Source organism: Dama dama, chromosome 33 (genome assembly GCF_033118175.1).
Source record: "Dama dama isolate Ldn47 chromosome 33, ASM3311817v1, whole genome shotgun sequence".
NCBI classification, from domain to species: domain Eukaryota; kingdom Metazoa; phylum Chordata; class Mammalia; order Artiodactyla; family Cervidae; genus Dama; species Dama dama.
The window spans coordinates 24,835,968-24,860,177 of NC_083713.1; the positions used below are offsets into that span (position 1 = coordinate 24,835,968).

General features: G+C 39.6%; 2 protein-coding genes across 5 annotated transcripts in view; both read left to right on the forward strand.

Moving 5' to 3' along the window:
* The first annotated feature begins 2,446 nt into the window (after window positions 1-2,446).
* ATP5MC3 (ATP synthase membrane subunit c locus 3) lies at window positions 2,447-5,667 on the forward strand. Its single transcript, XM_061135118.1, has 5 exons — window positions 2,447-2,604; window positions 2,792-2,903; window positions 4,047-4,124; window positions 4,638-4,831; window positions 5,409-5,667. The coding sequence occupies exons 2-5, from the start codon at window positions 2,865-2,867 to the stop codon at window positions 5,521-5,523; spliced, it is 426 nt and encodes a 141-aa protein (XP_060991101.1). The 5' UTR covers window positions 2,447-2,604; window positions 2,792-2,864; the 3' UTR covers window positions 5,524-5,667.
* A 14,565-nt stretch (window positions 5,668-20,232) lies between these two features.
* ATF2 (activating transcription factor 2) overlaps window positions 20,233-24,210 on the forward strand; it is a 77,634-nt gene continuing 73,656 nt past the window's right edge. For 3 of the 4 annotated variants that reach the window (XM_061135457.1, XM_061135456.1, XM_061135458.1), the window contains exon 1: window positions 20,233-20,386. The gene's annotated coding sequence lies outside the window, so the exon portion shown is untranslated. The remainder of the gene's footprint in view (window positions 20,387-24,210) is intronic. The other variant, XM_061135455.1, reaches the window with a different exon arrangement.

The following is a 24,210-nucleotide window of genomic DNA, read 5'->3' on the forward strand; positions in this document are numbered from 1 at the left end:
CTGTGGACTCAGTAAAGTAGATTGCCCTCCCCAAAGTGGGTGACCATCATCCAGTCCATTGAGGAATAGAACAAAAGTCAGAGAAAGGAAGAATTCACTTTTTTTCTCCCTGTTTCACTCCTGAGGTGGGCCATTCCACCTTATTTTCTCTGACTGGGATTTATATCATTTGCCTCCTTGATTCTCAGGCCTTCAGATCCAGTTCAACTATACCATCAGCTTTCCTGAGTCTCCAGCTTGAAGACATCAGTTCATGGAACTTCTCAGTCTCTATAACCACATAAGTCAGTTAGTGTGTGTGTGTGTGTGTGTGTGTGTGTGTGTGCATGCAGGCACATACGCGCGCTAAGTCGTTTTAGCTGTGTCTGACTTTTTGAGATTCTATGAACTGCAGCCCTGGGATTCTTCAGGCAAGAATACTAGAGTGAGTTGCCATGCCCTCCTGCGGGGGATCTTCCACGTCTCCTGCATTGGCAGGTGGTTTCTTTACCATAAGTGCCACCTAGGGAGCCTATATAAACAATAATGCTTAATATAATAATGTTCTGTGTTAGTCCAGGTTCTCCACAGAAACAGTAGGATCCTACCAAAAGAGGTCAAATTTTTCTTCCAGCTAGTTTTGTTTCTCTGGCGAACCCTGACTACTACAGAGCATTATTGTTTCTTCAACTTTAGACATCAAAGGACATCTTACTACATACTTCAGGCAAGAACTGAGTGCTTCAGAAAATATACTAGTAAGTTCTCCTTGAACTGCACATGTGAATTAACTCTGTTTTATGTGCTAAAGATTGAGCCTAAAATGATCAGCTCACATGTGAGTTTGAAGTATTTGCCTATGAAGTTGGATCAGTGTCTTAATTGCCTATGAAGTGGATCAGTCTTAATTCATTCTTCAAGTTTTAGTTCTGAGGGCTTCTCCCCAGGATTACTGCTAGATGATACTGCACCATTGTGCCAACTAGAAAAAAAAGTGATCCTCTGGGTCTATGTTGTTTCAGGGCTCTAGGCCAAGTAGGTAGGATTTCAGTCCCTAGACAGCCCTAGATACTTAATCTTTTGTGTTGACTTGTACCACCTCCATAGCCACTTGTTAGAACTACTAAGTCAGATTTACAGAATTCAAGACCTGACAGAAGTCCAGTAAGAGCCATTTTTTTCCTGAGATATTTCTGTATTCATCTGAAGCCCAAATAAGTGTTACAGTTGGGTCAGTTTTGAAAATACTCGGACTTTCTTTAGTCCCTGGCCCTACATGAAAAAACATTTACAATCCCTTAATTCTCCCAATCACAGGGCTGGAAAAAAAACTGACCTCCCTCTCTTTACCAAGAGGTAACTTTGTGCCCAAGCCACAAAGCTCTTAGAGCTATTCATTTGCTTGTTCCTTTGTCCCAGTATTTATTTTTTTTTGGGGGGAGGGGGCTTATTCCTTTGTCCCAGTATTATTTTGGGGGGCTCCAAAATCACTGCAGATGGTGACTGCAGTCATGAAATTAAAAGACGCTTGCTCTTTGGGAAAAAAGCTATGACAAACCTAGAGAGCATATTAAAAAGCAGAGACATTACTTTGCCAACAAAGGTCTGTCTAGTCAAAGCTCTGGTTTTTCCAGTAATCATGTATGGATGTGAGAGTTGGATCATAAAGAAAGTTGAGCACGGAAGAATTGATGTTTTTGCACTGTGGTGTTGGAGAAGACTCTTGAGAGTCTCTTGGACTGCAAGGAGATCAAACCAGTCAATCCTAAAGGAAATCAGTCCTGAATATTCATTGGAAGGACTGATGTTGAAGCTGAAACTCCAATACTTTGGCCACCTGATGGGAAAAACTGACTCATTTGAAAAGATCCTGATGCTGGGAAAGAGTGAAGGCGGGAGGAGAAGGGGACGACAGAGGATGAGATGGTTGGACAGCATCACCACATCAATGGACGTGGGTTTGAGTAAGCTCTGGGAGTTGGTGATGGACAGAGAGGCTTGGCGTGCTGCAGTCCACGGGATCACAAAGAGTCGGACACGACTGAGCAACTGAACTGAACTTGTCCCAGAAGGTCAGGCCCACTTTCCCCCAAAAGATTATTGCAGACTTCTGGAACTCTTTTTTTCAGATTCCTTTACAGAAATGTATTTTCACTTTCTGCTAAGCAGTGAATGAACGGTTTCCCCACAGAGCCCTATTTCACAGAGAACAATGACCAGGAAGGGATCTCTTTTACGAAAGAAACCTAGCAACGGATAAAAGGCCACATCTCATTAAGAAAGTCAACTGAAAGATTAAGTCCCACTATCCTGCGACCAGCTTAGATCAAAGGCGAAACTTTCCGTTCGGTTCCCTCTCCCTGGGCTAGTTTTCAATATCTACTTTTTGTCTCTCCTTCACCCTCTTCTGCCCGCCACTCCATCTTAGGGCGGCTGTCTCTGTACTTCCGGACTGGTTACCAATAAAGTTGTTACAAAGTGACCTTGAGCGTCTTCCGGGCTGCACCCAATTCCCCGCCTTCTCCATCCGGGTGCTGCGGTGCGAATAAGAGCGGGACTGCGCGTGCGCGCCCAGCCCCATTCCTCCGACCTCTGCCGCAGCGGCCGCCGCCACCTCACTGGAAGGTAAGCGGAGGGCGCGGGAGCCGGGTCTGGCAGTGGTGGAGCTGCGCCCCACAGGGACCCGTTCATTCTGCCGGCGCCTCGTTTGGCGCTGGGCCCGAGCTGACCGCGTGCACGGGAACTCGAGGGACTTGGGTGGAAATACTGGCCCTCGGAGGACACTTGACCTTAAGCCTCTTTGCCTCCGCAGAGAGGAAGCGGGAGAGGAGCCCACGTCTCCTGTCACCCAAGTCCTCCAGCTGCGCTGCCCCGAAGAGTGCAAGATGTTCGCCTGCGCCAAGCTTGCCTGCACCCCAGCTCTGGTGCGTAGCCCAGACTGGGCCCGGAGCTGGAGGGCCCGACCTCTTGGCACGGGCGTCCACGTTGTTGAATGGGTCACCTCCGCTCGGGACTCACGGCCCTCTCAGGACAGTTCCCTCACGCCTCTTAAGCTCTGTGTCTTTTTGTCCCTTTCCTTTTCCTTCGTGGGGTTTCTTACTTCGCTCCTCCCCTCCACTCTGGCTAGGGAGAACCGTCGGGGCCTAGTTGTCAGGCCCAGCTCGGTGTAGGTCAAACACTCCTTGCTCCTTGTCCTGGAACGGCCCCTCCCCCACCTCTTCCGACACCCTGTTGGATCCGTGCTCGCGAGGGTTGGGGTGCAGAGAAGGGTGGAAGGGGCCTTGAGGCCTACGTTCGATGCTGCTGCGGTCTCCATTACGATCTGTAGGTCAAACTCGATGCTGCAGAGGGAGGGACTTTGCCTCACCCTGTGTGGGCGGAGGCGGCTAGTGCAGCAGCCCAAAGTTTCTACTGCTTCTGGAGTGTTATTTCCAAAACCATTTTTGGGTACTTTGTGTGAAGATCTGGGGGGGTTGTCTTAGAGAATCAGATCTTGGTTCTGAAGGAATTTTCTGTGACCTTAGTTAGTGGACACTCAAGGGCAGGAATATGTCCTTATGGTCAGACTGTTTAAAAGATTGTTCTTCCACCAGTGTGGAATTGTTTAAACTGCTTTTTAATCTTATGATTAATAGACATATAGGAATAATCTTAGAAATAGCGAGAGCTCATTTTAACTAACGGGCTATTTAAAATGACAAGCGTTTATAGTGCTTATGTACTTGTTGATCCACTTAACTTACCAAAGAATGTGGGGTATTTATTGCTGGTTTTCTGATCTGAATTGTGGCACTACAATAATTGAAATTTTAAAAGCAATACTTACAAGTTTTGTTCAGAGTATTACAAATGCATTATGAATAAGTTTTAAAATTTCATTAACAAGTTTTGTCAAAATTGTTTAATACGTTGAAAAATGATCAAATAGCCAGGATAAGAATCAATATAGAAAAGTCATGATCTTTCTGACTCATTTTTGCAGATTGCCTTTTTAGAATTCATGGTGTGGGAAGGGTCCTTGAAGTCATATCTGTTGTCTTAATACATGGAATCTTTTTCATGAATAGATCAGAGCTGGATCCAGAGTTGCATACAGACCAATTTCTGCATCAGTGTTATCTCGACCAGAGACTAGGACTGGAGAGGTAAAATTAACTAATGCTACCAAAGAAGTCTTAGGGTCTTTATCAAAGTGAAGGGGGACAACCTCATTAATGAATGGTTTCAGGCAGTCCTTTCCACCCTTTTATCCAAAAAATTTGCAAAGAATGAGCCAATGAAAGAAACTTTATCCAAAACTTATTCACCTGAATTTTGGCCAGGAAATATAATTAATATATATACTTAAATGTATAGTTTTGAGTTGCTGGTGTACGATTTTGATAGCAACAGTTCCTGAACAGCCTACTCTATTAAAAAGCATATGCACATACACTGTTTCTTAATTTTCAAAGACCTTATGTGGTATAGATATTATTGTTCCTTTTCTGCAAGACTGGAATTATTCTAAGCCCTAGAGTTTTCCATTGTGCCACACCATCTTCTATTCAAACTCAGCTACAAATATAGAGAAGTGGTTATCATTTTGACAGTACCATGATTACAATAGCTAACTGTGATTACTAATTTGACCTTTGCCTTTATTTCCTGCTGTCTAGGGCTCTACGGTATTTAATGGAACCCAAAATGGTGTGTCTCAGTTAATCCAAAGGGAGTTTCAGACCAGTGCGGTCAACAGAGACATTGATACTGCAGCCAAATTTATCGGTGCAGGTGCTGCCACAGTAGGAGTGGCTGGTTCTGGTGCTGGTATTGGAACAGTCTTTGGCAGTCTCATCATTGGTTATGCCAGGTAATTTCTATTGCCAAATAAATAGTTTGAAAACATGTTTGAAATAGTTGGAAACTTAGAAAACTAGTGAAATAATAATAGCTACTTTCTATTAAGTGCCTTTCTGTGTCTTGCATTACATTTTGAGAACTTTGCATGCATTATCACTGCTCCCAAAACTCCTAGAGAGACTCCAGTTTACCTATTAAGGACTAGAGAAGCTCATTGTCTAAAGTCAAAGCAAGATAGCTCATGCTTTAAAAGAATACCAGTTTCCATCTTATTATTTAAGACCTTTTATTTAAACTATTGAAACTTAAACATACTTTTACAGGGATAAGAAGGTCAGAATCCTTCATAATGGATGAAGACTGACCATTGACATAGGGAGATATGCCTCCCTTTCCCCATCTGATTAGGAATGAGGGGAAAGGAATGTCACAGGCAGAACCAAAAGAGATCTGGGCAGAACGCTGTGCCAGTACTTTTCAGCTTACAAAGAACCCAACACTAATAATCTGGTTCTTTAACATTTGTTAACCATGCTAAAATTTGAATAATATTTCAAAGTAACAATGGTATGTGTTGTCTCTTTTAGAAACCCTTCACTGAAGCAGCAGCTGTTCTCATATGCTATCCTGGGATTTGCCTTGTCTGAAGCTATGGGTCTCTTTTGTTTGATGGTTGCTTTCTTGATTTTGTTTGCCATGTAACAGAAATTACTGCTTCAAATGTTGGCATTCATATAATTACGGATATAATTCTGTGTATCTTACTGTGACTCCGAAAACTGTAGTGTTGGTGTCATGGAAATGTATGTTATTTCCAAAGTCATTTCATTAAAGATGAAAAGTTTATTTTTGCTGTGATTTGTATTTACTTAAATTTAAATCTCGATCATCACTGAGAAGAACATGTATTCAGGCAGAGGCTGTACCAGTCCCTGGTGATGGAAAATATGCTAATATAATTTTATGGGAATTATTTTAATGTTTTGCACATTGTAAATTATAGGGCTTTTGTTTATTCATATAAAGGGGAAATGTTAGAGTGCTTTGAGCTTCTATGAAATATGATTAAATCAGGATAGTTAATTACTTAAGATGGTTTTATGTTTTTAAGGGCTAACATGAATTACAATACGTGGAAGCAGTATTACCTTCCAAGACTAACCTGGCTGGTCTTACACACCTGGATCTAAAAATAAATCATGTCAGGTTTTTAGGAATTGAACCCTTATTAAATGGGTGTTGGGATTAGGGAGGCAATTTTTGATTGTCAGTAAGTCTCACATTGAGCAATTGTGTGTCTGTAGTGAATCTTACCTGCCTTCTTAGAAGAAACTCAGTATCAAAAAGTAAACTGAATGGCTACAGTTTAAAGCCAAAAGTTGCTACAGCATTGTTTATCTTTGATACTAACAAATGCTTAGAATAGGAGTCTTGGGAATGACAACTGGTTCAGTTATGGGCTTCCCTGGTGGCTCAGAGGATAAAGCATCTGCCTGCAATGCAGGAGGCCTGGGTTTGATCCCTGGGTCGGAGAGATCCCCTGGAGAAGGAAATGGCAACCCACTCCAGTACTCTTGCCTGGATAATTCCATGGATGGAGGAGACTGGTAGGCTACAGTCCATGGGGTTGCAAAGAATCGGACACAACTGAGCAACTTTGCTTTCAGTAGTATTTTATTTGTAATACTATGTATTGTTTATTGGTCAAGTTTTGCCTATTAAAATGAGGAAAATCTACTATAGAAAGACTTGAGTTTTCCTCACAGCAGATATATATTTCCTCAGCAGATATATTATTTGTCATCACAGTTGCAGGGTTTCTATAAAAGATTAAGGTGACAGTTGGGAAAGCTTCATTTTACTCCTTTAATCCCTTCTGTCTAATCTGATTTCAGTTGAGAAAGAGCCATCAGCTTTAAGGGTGTGTCAAAGTGCAGTGGAAAGACCCATCTCCATCAGAATCATCTAGGATGTCTATAAAGTACAAATTCCTAGGCTCCAGCCCTACTGAATTAGAATATTTGGCCTTGAGACTCAGCCATCTACATTTTTTAAAAGGTTTGCCAGGTAATTTTTGTGCACACTATTTGAGAATCACTAACTTAGCCATATCCTTCCCCGCTACCTAGTGTCAAAAACCAGAGCTAGAGCTACTGCCACTTTTTGGTTAATCATCTAGTGTGTGAAACATAATTTCCTGGAGCCTTCACTATTTTCATAAATAGTACCACTCAATATTTGAATTCAGCAATTTAAATGAGAAGTATTATATGACCCAGCAATTCCACACCTTAGTATATACCCAAAATTACAAGCATTCAAGCAAAAGCTTTATATACGGATGTTCATAGCTGCACTATTCACAGCAGCCAAAAGGTGGAAACAACCAAATTGATGTTTGGATGAACAAAAAATGGTGTTTGCATAAACTGATGATAAGATGTGGTATATCCATGTAATGGTATATTCAGCCATAGAAAGGAAGGAAGTACTGATAAGTGTTACAACATCAATGAAACTTGGAAACAGACTAAGTGAAAGAAGCCAGACACATTAAGGCTGCATATTATATGATTCTGTTTATATGAAATACTCAGAATAGGCAGATCCACAGAGGCACGGAATTCCCTGGTGGTCCAGTAGTTAGGACTCTGGACTTTGCTGAGAACCCAGCTTTGATCTGATTGGGGAACTAAAACCCCACAAGCCTTGCATTGCTTCAAAAAACAAAGTCCATGGAGAACAAAGCAGATTGGTTGTTACTAAAGGCTAGTGGGAGAAGATTGGGGAGTGCCTGTGTAATAGTTGTGGGGATTCTTTTTGGGGTAATCAGTGTTCTGGTGATGGTTGTACAACACTGTAAATGTACCAAGTGCCACTGAATTATACACTTTAAAATGGTTGAAAGAATATGTGTTTTACAACTTAAGAAGTACTATGCAATTAACACAAAGTCTATATTGTAAAGTCATACCAAAGCTTTTAAGTCCTAGGGAAGTACTTAGATTAACCAATCCTTTGTAACAAGTTCATTATAGTTATTTTATTAACTTTTAAAGCCATAATCATTTATTTTTAAAATATTTATTTGGTTGTGCCAGGTCTTATATGCAGCATGCAGGATCTTTAGTTATGGCATGTGAACTCTTGGTTGAGGTATGTAGGATATAGTCCCTGAGCAGCAACCTAACCTGGGTCCTCTGCATTGGGAGCCCAGAGTCTTCACCACTGAACCACCAGCAAAGTCCCCAGTTCATTTTAAATAAGATCAACTTAGACAAACCAAAACCTGCTCTTAGTGCTGGTTTGGTGGTTAAAGAGGCCTGTAACATTAATTATGGAACAGGTTTCTTAAAAGACATGCCCTAGTGCTCGGGCCTGGTGCACTGGGAAGACCCAGAGGGATTGGGTGGAGAGGGAGGTGGGAGGGGGGATCGGGATGGGGAATACGTGTAGATGCATGGCTGATTCATGTCAATGTATGACAGAAACCACTACAATATTGTAAAGTAATTAGCCTCCAACTAATAAAAATGAATGGAAAAAAAAAAAGACATGCCCTTAGCTGAGGAAATCCTCTGAGAATGAAAAGGAAATTGTGCTATGGCTGCTTGGCTTCTAAGTTACTGAACAAAAAAATTCTTAGTAAGTATAACTTAGCAGTGTAACCACAAGCAATTTTATCTTACTTCCAGTAACAAGTTTTCAACACTGGACTATATCCTTAACAGCAGAAATGTTTATTGTACATTTTTGCAGCAAGTGCTGCCAGCCTTACTAGCAAATATTAATGGTGTTTGCTTTTCACTAACTTTTTAGTTTGTGAACAGAGGCCAATAAAGATGTTTTCACATCAAAGACCAAATGAGTTTTCCATGTTGATGAGTTTGGCCTGTTTACTCTCAGAGAGGACAACACTCAAAAGTAGTAGAAGAATGTTGTTCCTAATGGTATTTCAGATCTCCATGTGTACTTATTTAGTGACTCATTGTTACCTTTCCTCATTGCAAAAATGTGGTATTTTTGATGCCTTTGGGATTAAGCTCAAATACAGATTTGAATTATAAAGTATAACCAAAGAGAATCTTGTCATCTATCCACAAACACTAGCCACTTAAGGAAATAACTGAAACAAAGTAGAATGGTGAGTTCCAGAAGAGTGGCAGAAAGTACTAAGATGTTCAGAAGGGGTAGGAAGAGTTTTCTAGTGATGGAATTACATGAGGAAGAGTTATTTTTCACAATTAATATATACCTTGAACTGGTGGAATGAAGAAAACCCAGATTAAGAGGATATCTTAGCCAGTGAATAGCATGAGGAAAAAAGCATGAGGGTAGGGAATTAATTTAAGATAAGGCTACAAAGGTAAACAGGCCAAATTATGTAATCTGGCAGATGTAATTCATTTGACCACAGCCAGCTATTGAAGGTCTAGATCTGCTTAAAGTTTAATACAAGAACAGTATGTAGGATGGACTGGAGCCAGTTATGGTCAAGATTGAAGTCTTATTAAAGACTTGTGGATGTGAAAAGGGGAGACGTATGGTATATGATATGGAGTGTATGTGAATACAAGTATAGAGCAGGAGTAAGGACAGTGACCAAGGACTCAAAAAGACCTGGGAATACCTTAAGTTTCACACATCAGGCTGATTAATCCTTGGCAGAAGAGCCCACAACAGTCAAAAAATTAAATCTTATAGAAGGAAGATAATCTGATTTCCAGAGATATCCCACATTATAAATTCAAATGTCCAGTTTTCAACAACAACAACAAAAATCACAAAATATTTAAAGGAACAGGAAAGTATGGCTCATTCAAAGGGAAAAAAAAAGATCAACAGAATCTCCCTGATAAAGACCTGATGGCAGATCCACTAGACAAAGACTTAAACAACTATCTTAAAGATGCTTGAGGAACTAAAGGAAAATGTGGAGAAAGTTTAAAAAAAAGGATGAATTCCCTGATTTCAAAACTTTGAAAATCTACAGTAATCAAAACTCTGTGATACTGGCTTAAAAATAGATACAATAGACCAATGTAATAGCCCAAAAATAAACCCTTGCATATATGGCCAAATAATCTTCACACTTTTTTTAAGTATAGTATAGTTGATTTACAATATAGTCTTAAGTCTCAGATGTATGGCAAAATGATTCAAATATTTTTTCAGATTATATTCCATCATGGTTATCACAAGGTATTGAATATAATTCCATGTGCTAACAGTAAGTCCTTGTTGCTTATCTGTTTTATGTATAGTAGTTTGTTAATTCCATATGCCTCCTAATTTGTCCTTCCTCTCTCCCTTTTGGTAACCATATGTTTGTTTCTTGTGTGTCTGTTTCTGTTTTGTATGTAAATTCATTTGTACATTTTTTGAATTCTACATATAAGTGGTATGTAGTATTTGTCTTTCTCTGACTTCACCACATATAATATCCTCTAGGTTCATTCATGTTGCTGTAAAAGGCAATATTCATTTTTATGGGTGAGTAAATTTTTTTGTAAATTAACTTTTACAAAAATGCTAAACTGTTCAGTGAAGAAAGGACAGTCTTTTCAGCAAATGATATTGGGAAAACTAAATATCCACATGCACAAGAAAAAAGTTGGACCCTTATTAACAATCTACAAAAATTAACTCAAATTGGATTAAAGATTTAAACATAAGACTTAAAACTATAAAAATAAATGGGAAAAAAAAACTCTTGGAAAAAAATGGCAAAGTTTGCAAGACAGTTGGATGTGGCAGATTTCTTGGATATGACACCATGGGTACAGGCAACAAAAGAAAAAATAGATAAGTTGGACATCATGAAAATTTTTTAATTTGTGCAATAAAAAATCTTAACAAGGGGAAAAAATATTTGTAAATCATATCTTATAAGAGATTAAGTTCCATATAGAGTACTCCTAAAATAAGAACAAAACAACTTAAGAATGATCAAAGGACTTGAATAGATATTTCTCCAAATAAGATACTCAAAAGGCTAACAAGGACATGAAAAGATGCTCAACATCACTGATCATTTAGGGAAATGCAAATAGCCCACTAGAATAGCTACATCAAAAAAATAACAAAAGTTGACATGGATGTGGAGACAATGGAATCCTTATGCACAGAAAGTAGAAATGTAAAATAGTATGGCTGCTGTAGAAAATAGTATGGTGTTCCTCAAAAAAAAAAAAAAAAATATATATATATATATATTTATATGAGAATAGTCAAAATCATGGAGACAAAAAGAATCATGGTTGCTAAGGGCTGAGGTGGGGGAAATTGGGGGGAGGGGGCTATATATTAATGGGTGTAGAGTTTTAATTTTACCAGATGGAAAGAATTATGGAGATGGATGGTGGTGATGCTTGCACAATACTATGAATGTATTTAATGACTGAAATGTATACTTAAAATGGTTAAGATGGTATATTTTACGTGTATTTTATCAAAAACTTGAAAGGGAGGGATTAAGGGCCTAGAGATTTCAATAAGGTTGAAGATCCTTTCAATGTTTAGACAAGTTCTTTAAATTTCAGTGTTCAAGATCTCAGAAGTAAGGTAGGTGCAAGGAATGATGGAATTTTGTGGTTAAGTTGCTGAATGGCTAAAGTTCGGTAGAAATTAATGTTATTGAAGTTAAGCTTAAGGAAGAATTATAGAGAAGTGGGAAATAACATTTAAGAATCAACCATCTCAAGCTTCTACTGTAAGTTTAAAATTCTATTTGATCATTTTAGCTAATATGGTTTTGTTTGCATGACAAGTAAAGAAAAGTTTGTTTTATTGCAGTACTATCCTCTATTTCTGCTTTATTGATATGCCAAAGCCTTTGACTGTGTGGATCACAGTAAACTGTGGAAAATTCTGAAAGAGATGGGAATACCAGACCACCTGACCCACCTCTTGAGAAACCTATATGCAGGTCAGGAAGCTATAGTTAGAACTGGACATGGAACAACAGACTGGTTCCAAATAGGAAAAGGAGTATGTCAAGGCTGTATATTGTCACCCTGCTTATTTAACTTATATGCAGAGTACATCATGAGAAACGCTGGGCTGGAAGAAGCACAAGCTGGAATCAAGATTGCCGGGAGAAATATCAATAACCTCAGATATGCAGATGACACCACACTTACCGCAGAAAGTGAAGAGGAACTAAAAAGCCTCTTGATGAAAGTGAAAGAGGAGACTGAAAAAGTTGGCTTAAAGCTCAACATTCAGAAAACTAAGATCATGGCATCTGGTCCCATCACTTCATGGCAAATAGATGGGGAAACAGTGGAAGCAGTGTCAGACTTTTATTTTTTTGGGCTCCAAAATCACTGCAGATGGTGATTGCAGCCATGAAATTAAAAGACACTTGCTCCTTGGAAGGAAAGTTATGACCAACCTGGATAGCATATTAAAAAGCAGAGACGTTACTTAGTCAACAAAGGTCCGTCTAGTCAAGGCTATGGTTTTTCCAGTAGTCATGTATGGATGTGAGAGTTGGACTGTGAAGAAAGCTGAGTGCTGAAGAATTGATGCTTTTGAACTGTGGTGTTGGAGAAGACTCTTGAGAGTCCCGTGAACTGCAAGGTGATCCAACTAGTCCATCCTAAAGATCAGTCCTGGGTGTTCATTGGAAGGACTGATGGTGAAGCTGAAACTCCAGTACTTTGGCCACCTCATGTGAAGAGTTGACTCATTGGAAAAGACCCTGATGCTGGGAGGGATTGGGGGCAGGAGGAGAAGGGGATGACAGAGGATGAGATGGCTGGATGGCATCACCAACTCAATGGACATGAGTTTGAGTAAACTCCGGGAGTTGGTGATGGACAGGGAGGCCTGGCCTGCTGCAATTCATGGGGTTGCAAAGAGTCGGACATGACTGAGCAACTGAACTGAACTGATCCTTTGCAAAACCTTTTAAAAATGTGGTTTCTACATATGAAATAATGAGTTGCTGAATTTCTCTACATTCTGAGAATATATAAATTTCGTAATTTCATGGTATTACTCTATTGATAATACTATGAACTTCAGAGACAGTTCTATCACTACTTGCCAAATTATTAGGGGCAAAAATTATTTTTTTTTCAGATCTAATACCATTCTCCTCTGCCTCAACAAACATAGCAACGTTATGCCTTAGCTTGCTTTGACAGTTAACAAGTAGTAGTGAAAATCTGTCATAATATACAATTTATTCATTGGAAGGACTGATGCTGAACCTGAAACTCCAATTCTCTGGCCACCTGATGCAAAGAATTGACTCATTGGAAAAGACCCTGATGCTGGGAAAGATTGAAGAAGGGGGGAAGAGGACGACAGAGGATGAGATGGTTGGATGGCATCACCAACACAACGGACATGAGTTTGAGGAGGCTCCAAGAGTTGGTGATGGACAGGGAAGTCTGGTGTGCTGCAGTCCATGGGATTGCAGAGTCAGATGTGACTAAGTGACTGAACTGAATAGGATTTATAAGAAACAGTAGCATCTTAATAGTTTTTTTTAAAGTATATAGCATGTATATAGTTTATTTATAATTCTCTTTTTCTTCCACCTGTCCCCATCCTACACTTCCCTTACACACAGAAGCTCACTTGTGTATAGTCCTATAGGTTTTCTGGTGATGTATATATCATAATTTACTTGAACATTGCTACTTAAAGTGATGTCCATGGATCAGCACCATTAGTATCATCTGGAAGCTTGTTAGAACTATAGGTTCTGGAGCCTCACAGCAGATCTTTTGAGTCAGAATCTGAATTTTAACAAGGAACCCAGATTATATATATATATTTATATATATATATATATATATATATTTTTTTTTGGAGTTACATGTGTTCCCCATCCCGATCCCACCTCCCACCTCCCTCTCCACCCTGTATATATTAATACATTAAACTCAAAGCTTACAGTGCTCCTCAAAGAAGCACTACCAGAATACTACAATTGCCAGCATGCCATGACTCCGACTTCTTTATCTCTCAAAAAGCTGTCAACTCACTCGTTGAGAGACTTATTTTCTCCTCCCTATTGCAATGTACCACTAATCCAGTGATTCTTAAAGTGTGGTCTGAGAATTCTGAGAGCCCCAAGAGCCCTTCAGGGAGTTCATGAGGTCCTCTTTTGCATTTACATAACTCCGTGAGGCTAGATTTTCATCATATACTCCCAACTGCAAATCAAGTGCAGAAGAAGACACAATAATGCAACTGTCTTCTCTTAAGCATGACATAATAGTTTGCAAAAATGAAAATAATTTTATTCCTTTTGTTTTGGAAAATATAATTATTTTCCCCCAAAATGTTACGTATGGTAACATGTTGTTATGAGGTACAGGGTCCCAAAGTCAGGAAGTTGAGAACCACTGGTCTAATTTGTCAGAGGGAAAATAGGCTTTAATACACATCTCAAAAATCTATAGAAATGTCAATTTTGTAAGTTGAGAGTAACCTGTCTCCCTAGGTCATATCCTTTTGGCTATCAATCTCTTTATAATCTCAAAAAATTGGCATAGGTTCTTGGCAAGAATCTATACTTCTTTCTCCCAAATAATGTAAGTAATCTGTCTCTTAGATGTTTTGTAATTTAGAGCTTCTTTCTCAACAATAATGAAGGGAAGAACTGACCTAAGATTAACAGGGACTCTTAAATCCAAGAGCTCCTGATTGTCCTGCCTATTAGCGTTAGCTATCATCCTGCAGCAGATCTTGGTAGAGACTCCTAAAAGGACTCATGGATGTTGTCAGTGGCTGCTTTTGAACAAAAAGCATTTAGTCAGCAATTCCCAGCCATGGAAATGCCAGGATCTGCTCCTCGTATAGAAAAGTCACAGGGTTTGCTTCCTCAAATAGCTGCATAGGTTGGCTGAATCTCTCGGATGCTGGACAGCTCAGTTATTATTCCCTCAAGACTTGTATCTTAAAGTGAAATCGCCTAGTCGTGTCTGACTCTTTGTGACCCCATGGACTGTAGCCTACCAGGCTCCTCCATCCGTGGAATTTTCCAGGCAAGAGTACTGGAGTGGGTTGCCATTTCCTTCTCCAGGGGATCTTCCCGACCCAGGGATCAAACCTGGGTCTCCCGCCTTGCAGACAGATGCTTTACCATCTGAGCCACCAGGGAAGCCCATCTACTTCTCTAGAGAGGTCTAAACTATCTGTAGTTCTCAAGTCCTGTAAAGTTGTATAAAAGGAGTAAGCTTATAATACTGCATGTTATCACACTCCTGCTTTATTTTTTCCATAGCACTTACCATTGAGTTATCTGACTATATAGGTACTGTATTGCCCCTCCTCCCACCATGAGGATTTGCTTAGAGGACTTTGTCTTATTTATTGTTGTGGTCTTAGGGTCAGGAACAGTGCCTGACATATTGAGCATGTTTTATGCTCCATCAATATTGACACTTGATGAAAAATAGACAAAGCATTTGGTTGACAGGAACCTGAGAGACTGTGTCCAAGGTAAGAAGGTAACTGGAAAGAGCTAGGTATTGGCTAGGGCCCAGGAGAGTCCGTATGACCAGACCTACCTTGGTTTCTGATAAATAAGGAACTCATGATTTTGGTCTTATTTGGGCCTCAGGTTGATAAGTAGACTAGATATGGGGAGCCAGGAAGTGTAGACACAAAGGACAGATGAAAGTCTTTATTCTGGGAGTAGTTCTATCTACTTTTACTGGTAATTTAATAGTGTGTGGAAAGCAGACCATAATGATGACAAACCCTCTTTGTAGCGAGTGGGATGAGAGAGATAAGATAAGTCATTGAGATGAAGGATGAAAATGAGGCCTTAAATGCCATTCTCTCTCTTTGGGCTGGTGTCACTGAAGCTGGCATAAGCTTATTGGTGTAATTTGAAGATAAATATAGCTCCACAATGCCACACACAATGATAAATTCTTTTGAGGGGTGGGAGGTGTGTAGTGGTCTTCCTTGCACTTGAAATGTTCAGAATGGAAATTTCCATAGTGAGAATAGGTGCTGAGAGATAACTGTATCATAGGTCATGGTTGTCAGTGTACAAGAAAACTCTGGCAGTGTACAAGAGAGAGAAGTCATGAGATAGAAGCTACCCCAAAAATCAACTAAAGGGTCTTAGGTTATGCAGTCCTCATCTTTCAGATATCAGATGGGTGGGTAATTAAGTCTGCTTCACACCACACAGACACACATAAACACACCCTTCCTGATTCCACAGGCAAAATCTAAACCACTGTACTGAGTTGCACCTTGAGGATACCTGTGAAAATGTAGAGACTCTTTCCCCTAGTCCAAGGCAGACATAAGGGATGCCCTGGACTATACTATGTTTTGTTTAGCTACAAACAGAAACTACATTTTATAAATTAAATCTTCCCATTTTACTCTTTTTATAGATAGATATTTATCTATCTGTATATATAGTAGGGTTTTAGTAGCATTCTTATGAGCAATAACAGATTTATGGATGAATAATCACATAAATACTTCTAAATAAGATGGAAACATAACACTCTGTGGCATTGGGAAAGTTTTGAGAGCATTTAGAGGCCACCATTGTTTCTTGTGTTTCTTTAGTAATGGACACTTTGTTCAACAGAAAGGAGTTTTCTTCAAATAGTCTCCTTGTATTGAATGAATGCCAGTTTTATTCAGAAGTCATGCTAGTTTCTGAAAGGTGGTTCACCAGGTCCTCACTAATTTTCCTAGGAGTAAGTTAGATAGATAGATATGTGGAACAATAAGACAGGCAAACAAGCAGTCCAGAAGTTTACTGCCATTGTAAAAAAAAAAAAAAAAAAAACTTGCAGAGAACTTTGGAGCTCTCAGGGATATTGAGAAACGAGAAAGTGAGAAAATTTTTGTGAGATTATGCATAAATAGTGAGCTTACAAGTTCACAAGATCAGAACTGAAAATACTGACTTCATTTTGTCCACACTGAATGTTTTCTCCATTGCAGTAAAGCCATAGTGAAGGAACTGTTGTGGAACTAGATGTAGATAAAGTGAGCTACTTTGCTATGCCAAACTGCTACATGTGTATATAACAGATTTGCATTCATTCCACCCATTTTTCCCTCTGACCTCCTTCATTTTTAAAAAAGTTTTTAATTTTTTGGCTGCATGGCATGTGGGATCTTAGTTCCCCAACCAGGAACTGAACCCAAATTCCCTGCATTAGAAGCATGGAATCTTAACCACTGGACAGCCAGGGAAGTCCTCCTCTGACCTCCTTTACGTTTTTTCAGTTTTGATATATTTTCCTTAGACAATTAGCAAAATGTATCCTCACAACAGATCAGGGTACCATCTGTATTACTAATGATTCTTCTCCTGTCTAAAAGGACTCCCAAAGACTTCTTTAAAAATATATTTAAAAAAAAAAAATATATATATATATATATTTTAACCCATTATGTACTGGGTTGGCAAAGTACTGGAGGAGGAGGGATGAAGAGGAGAAATTTAAGACCAAACCTACTGCCAACTGAAAATGAATCAAAACTGGAGAAAAGAATTTCAAATTCTTGACGTAAGTGAATGGAAAATATTTTTTAAAATTCATCTAATTTGAAATGCTATAACATTTATAACTCACTTATAAATGAGTGACATGTGACAGGATACAGTAAACAGGGTGACAGTATACACCCTGGTACCTTGTACTCCTTTCCCAATTTTGAACCAGTTCATTGTTCTATGTCCGTTCTGACTGTGCTTCTTGACCTGCATACAGGTTTCTCAGGAGGCAGGCAAGGTGGTCTGGTGTTCTCTTTAAGAATTTTCTATAGTTTGTTGTGATCCACTCAGTCGATTTAGGATTTGAAATAGCTCAGCTGGAATTCCATCACCTCCACTAGCTTTGTTCGTAGTGATGTGTCCTAAGGCCCACTTGACTTCACACTCCAGGATGTCTGGGTCTAGGTGACTGATCAAACACACCATTGTGGCTATCCAGGTCATTAAGATCTTGTTTAAAAAAAAAAAAAAAAAGATCTTGTTTTAATTCTTCTGTGTATTCCTGATACCTCTTCTTAATATCTTCTGCTTCTGTTAGGTCCGTTACCATTTATGTCCTTTATTGTGCCCATCTTTGCATGAAATGTTCCCTCAGTATTTCTGATTTTCTTGAAGAGATTTCTAGTCTTTCCCATTCTATTGTTGTCCTCTATTTCTTTGCATTGTTCCCTTAGGAATGCTTTATTATCTCCCTTTGCTATTCTTTGGAACTCTCCATTCAGGTGGGTATATCTTTTTTTCCTTTGTCTTTCACTTCTTTCTTTTCTCAACTATTTGCAAGGCTTCCTCAGACAATCATTTTGCCTTTTTGCACTTCTTTTTCTTGGGGATGGTTTTGATCACTGCCTCCTGTACAATGTTACGAACCTCCATGCATAGTTCTTCAGGTACTCTATCAGATCTAATCCCTGAGCTCCTGAGGTTTTAATAATCAATGTTACACTACATTAACAGTACTACAGTGTTACTAACATATAGGGATGGTACTTTCATTTTAACTTGAGACATAAACTGTGTCAATAATTTGTCTTCTTTCAGGTCTCTTGAGTAATGAAATTAGTTTTAAAAGAGGGGTTTGTTGACTCACATACAGGCATACAGGCCGGAAACCTGCTAAATGCCAGATACCGTTACTGAACTGCAGGTTCTTTAACTGTCAAATACATGTCCCACAATCTTCCAACAGTTTCTGTTTCACTTGAGTTTGGAGATGTTGGAGAGTACAGTTTATGCTCATGAAAGTGAAAGTGTTAGTTGCTCAGTTGTGTCTGACTCTTTGGGACCCCATGAACTAAAGCTCACCAGGCTCCTCTGGTCCATGGGATTCTCCAAGCAAGAATATTAAAGTGGGTTGCCATTCTCTTCTCCAGGGGATCTTCCCAACCCAGGGATTGAAACCATGTCTCTTATGTCTCCTGCATTAGCAGGCAAAGTTTTTATTGTCGAGCAAATATGTTCATATGTAAACTCAATTCATAATTTTGCTACAGACTATAAATCATCACTTAATAAACGGAAAAGAAGGCACTGGAAAAAATGTGCTTTTAAAAAACTAATGCAGATTTTTGCAGGGGTCCCTATCATACTTTTCAACGTGCCAGTGTGTATTTATTGAACAACCAATATCCCTACAGTTAACATTTGAAACATTTAAGTTGTAAAAAGAATCACAGATTTCTACTTGTTTGTAAGAGTGTATCTGTGTCAACTGCGGTGCAATAAATATATCTTTTGTCCTTCATATTAATCAAATGACCCCCCCCCCACACACACACACACTTTTTAAACAGGTACCTTCAAAGTTTGAGAGATATTTTCTTGGTATTGCATCGACCTGTGAAGTAGCAGGATAGTACCATGGAACGAGCGCTATTTCTATGCCATATTAGTGTCCTTTGGTTTTCTCTAAGGTGTTAACACGGAGTTGTTGATGTTTTAAATATTTGAAATTATCTCTACTAAAATTGATGTATTTTTGTCTATAACTACTTAGTAAGGGAAAATTGATAAAATAGGATACACCATAATATGGAAGCTTTTCTCTTATAAACAAGTCCCTGTTACTATTTTAAGTTAGGGAGATATAGTGTAAAGCACTGTTATTTCCTTTTGGTAAGTTACTTTGAACATAATTATATGCTAAAATCACGTACAGGGCGCGCTAAGAGCCGGAGGAATCAGTTTCAGCTACAGCTTAATAAAATTCGAAAAAATGCCATTCACAGTAAAGGCTTTCTCGTTTATTTTCAGAACTGACATCTTGCTTTCCCATTTCAGACGTGTTGGGGGCTCGAGAGTTAATTTCCAGCACACTCCGCTTCTTCTAAACCGAAGCTCTCCATCTCAGGGTTCAGTTGTAGCCGGAAGGTGGGTTACGGTGAACGCCTCCCTACGCTTTACTCTCCTTTCTACCTAGGACCGGGAAGTGACAGCAACGGAAATACCAGGTTTCCAGAGCTGGGCTCAGAGGACTCCTGCTTTCTCTCCCGCCGCTCGCAGCCTTCCCAGAGTTCACCTTTCCTTCCTGCTCACCATCAACCTCACGCGACCTCAACATCCACCTGCTCCGGCGCCCCACACCCGCGCCCGCCTCCCAGCCGTCTGCCAATCACAGCCTTCAGTTGCTCGCGGGTTACAGAGACACAGCTCTTTTGACACTCTGGTCCCGCCCCCTTCATAACTGCTTCCCGCCCTTCGAGTTCTTTATCCAATAATCAGCACCCGAGTATCCCTTGGTTCCCGCCCCCCTTTCCCGGCCCTCCTGAAGTCCCACCCGCTTCCTTTAGCCTGACGGAACCACCTGACCCGGAGGCGCTCCGTCTGAAGGAAGGCCAGAAGGGGCGTGTGCGTGTAGGGGAGGGGCGCGAGAAGAAAGGAGGGATGCCGGGAGTGGGGCGGAGAGAAGGGTTGTCAGTCCGATCTCGCGAGAGAGGACGGAAGCCTGTGGGAGCCCGTGGCCTTTAAAGTGCGGTTCAGCCCTTTCCTCTAGGGGTAGTTTGTAAACACCGCGGAGCCTGGGTCTTCCCAACGACCGAAAAGAGCATGAACTAGTGAGCTGGAAAGGTGAGTAGTGATGAGGAGAGGGCCGCAGGACTGGAGACTGTAGGGATACGGAGAAAGAAGGCACTAACATGGCGACGTCGCTCACCATAGTCCCCACCCCCCGCTTCCCATCACCTCGGGCTCTCCTGCCTGTGTGCCTAGCCCTCGGGGCGGCTGCGGCTGTGGCTGTGCTGCCGCCTCTGCGGCCCGCGCGGCGTCGGCTTCAGGAGCCGGACTGGCCAGGCCGGACCGTTAGGTAACTGGCATTTGTTGTTCCGGCCCCTCCCCGCTCGCGCGCTTTCCTAACGTGGAGGAAAAAGGAATAACGGCTTCTCTCAGACCCCTCCCCCGATGTACCTTCCTCGTCTCTGGTCAGTTCAGAGGTCCCAGGGGCACATGTCGGAGTCGCAGAGGGCGCAGGGAAACCCCGCTTCAGTTCTGGAATGGAACAGGAAGAGGGCCGGCTCCGGTCTCTGCACTCAGTGGTTGGGCACTGTATATGATGGTGGCGTGGGGAGGAACTGGACGCGCGGTTGGAAATAGGGTCAGGGTCTCTGGCTGCGGTGGAAGCTGACGGAACAAATGGAATGGAGAACCTGGGAGTTGGAAGTCTTGGCCTTTTCTGTCCTTTCTGCCCCTTCACTCTCCCGCCACCCCCCACTTTTTCCCGATGGGGCGGGGCTGAGGTGCGGGTGCAGATTGATTCTAGTATTTTCCCCATTTTTTTTTTTTTTAATTTTAAAAAACCTTCCTGGGTAGACTGCAGAGAATCTGTAGGGGTATAACCTTTGCTTTTTTTTTTTTTTAAATTGATGCCCTGGGGACCAGTACCGAGAGTGTGTGTATGTGGGTTTGGGTTCTGTGTTCAGTGGTTAAACTGACGCTAGAAGGAGGGAGAGAGTGAAAGAGATGGGGACTATTTTTGTGCCCTTAGATCGTATAAAGTTATCTTTGCCTTTGCTTAATGAAGAGTTTTAAAACTGGCCAGGCCAAGAGCAAAACTACTGTGAATATGATGGAGTAAAAGGGATTACTCCTGATGTACTTTAGGCTATTGACTAATACCTGTTATTATGTGAAAGTAACAATTTCTAAGGAATTTTAAAACTTGGAGACAATAACAGTAGATACACTTAATGTATAGATTTGAAATCAGAACAAAAACTGTTCCACTGAGCACATTTTTTGTCCTATCTGAAGAAATTTATAACCACTGTCAGTAGTCTTTCTAGTCATTATCTTAAAGCCTATATCTTTGGTCTTTTGTACCAAAACTATGAAGGCGAGAAGCTTCTTAGAAAGTCATCCCTATGTGGTTAAGTGCCCTGAAAGACAAATATAATAGCAATTATATTTTGTAATTGATTACACTGACTTGAAGAATCTACTAAGAACACTGTTCTCAAAGCGGCAGGGACATCATTGTAAAGTATGTTAAAAAAATAGAGATGCTTTTCTTCAGATCAAACAGAATTAAGGCCATCGATAATTGAATCCTAATCTTTGTAAAATAATCTGTAAGAATAGTCCAGAATTACAGTGCTGTGTATGCTGCTTCCCCAAGACATGTTTAATCTTATTCTGAGAGGATGTTGCCACCATTAGGTTTTTAACTAAAATATAATATTGTGGTAATTTAGAACATAAGTGCTTGTTTTTTAATTGTCAGTAAGGACGGAGCTTTCAGGTGCTTTTGTGCATATGTTGTTAAGGTACATAATACCTTCTGCAGATTTGATTATTTTCTAGAAGTTCTTTTTAAAACATCTTATTAGAATGTTTATTTCATATTTGGGGCACTATATTATCTATTAGATGTGTAATCCAGAAATTCCTGCATTTACTTTACTTGGAATATGTGTTTCATATTTTAAAACTAAGATTAACAGTAGAAATTATTGTGTCAGCTCTTTAATAAATTGGAGTGTTTGTATTTAGGATTTAGAAGCTGTATGAATTTCGTTTTTAAAAGTGATGTACTCTGCCTCAAATTTCTACTACCTATAATTAGCATTAACTTTCAATTAATCATCTACATTTTTTATACTTAAATTTTTGTTTTTTGGAAAAGTTGGGGTTTAATGATTTGTATGTTCTCTGCTGGTAAATTGTTGTTAGATCATGTTAGATCAAGTAAACTGTCCCACTGTACGTGCTGTTTCCACTCATTTTTTTTTACAAGCTCTTCCTTCCATTATGAAATAAGACTATAAACTGGTACTTCTTTCTCTTTAATAGTCTTACTGTAATGTCCTCCGACAAGGTAAAGTAGTTGAAGTCTCCCTATTTAAAACCAGATTTTCACCAGTCTTTCACTGAAAACCCAGTGAGTAGCAATAATTTATTTTTTAAAATAAAAACATAAAATGTTTTTCTAGTCTGTAATTAAAATGTACTGTAAATAAAACAAATTAGCAGTTATAGTCAGTAGTTTAACTCACTATATTTCTGTGTTTATCTTATTTGCACACCTATTAAGACTAAGAACGTACATAAAATTCCTCATGTTCTCTTAATGTAACTTAGTGAGGAGGTAGTAGTAATAGTATTCACCTGTTCATATCTGGGGCCCAATCCCACAAAATATCTTATTTCTGTTTCTTAAAGTTAAAAAGTTAGTGTAAGGTATAGTTTCAAAGAAATTTAAGGAAGTTTGTGGATCTTTAAGGCCAACAATAATTGGAATTATTTTACATATATATTGTAATTGTAAATACATAAATATTACTTTCACTTAATTTTTAACAAGCTTGAAACTGATACATTCCTTTACATTTTTATGTTTAGTGATGCTTTTTCTCCCTCTTCTTGGCATTTTGGTAATTGTAGTAATTAAAAACATTTTTTTGCAACAAGAAAGGATGTGAATAAATGCTTCGGGGGCTAGGCCTATTCACCCATGTCTGCAGTCTGTGTCTTAACAAAGACGGTGATTCTCAGTCATTTTTTCTGTCACAATATCCAAGGAATAGAAAGCACTCCCAACAGCTGTTGTTGTTTAGTTGCTAAATTGTGTCCAACTCATTGTGACCCCATGGACTGCCAGGCTCCTCTGTCCTTGGGATTTCCTAGGCAGGAATACTGGAGTGGGTTACCGTTTGCTTTTCCAGGGGATCTTCCCAATACAGGGATCAAACTTGTCTCTCCTGCTTGGCAGGCTGATTCTTTACCACTGAGCCACCGGAGAAGCCCAGTCCCAACAGTAATAGTAGCTTATTATTGGAGAGATTCTCAAGAAGATTAGTAGAGAAAGACAGGTGGGAATGATTGTAATTGGCAAAAGCCAGTTGGTAAATCACCAGGTGTATTTTGGTATTATATGGCTACCGTAATAATATAATACCTTAATAAAATACCTTAAGTTTATAAATATGTTCCCTAAACATGCTTTAGTTTGCCTCATGGAACCTAAATCTTTGACATTCCAGTTTTATAACTTAGTTTTTTTCTAATTATATTGTTTAGGTTAGCGAGTTTCCATTTATTTGTTGGATACATGCTAGAATAGTGTTACCAGAAATCACTGAGATGATGAAATTATGATGCTGTGATTTCTATGCAATCCAGTTATCATTTTCTTCTGCTTCACCAATCCCACCTTAAACATTCAGTGAGAACTTTCATTTCTTCCTCTCCTCAGTGGAAGAGATGATTTAATTTAAAGACCATATTTCTGATATTTGTGCTTTTGATTTCTTTACTAATTATTTACTATAAGTACAACATCATTTCTCAATCACATTGTTGAGAGTCACTGATATCTTTTATCTTTGTAAGATAGATTTTAATGATTGTGAAGTATGGATATTGGAATGAGGGTTACTTCTGAGATAATATCTCTTTCA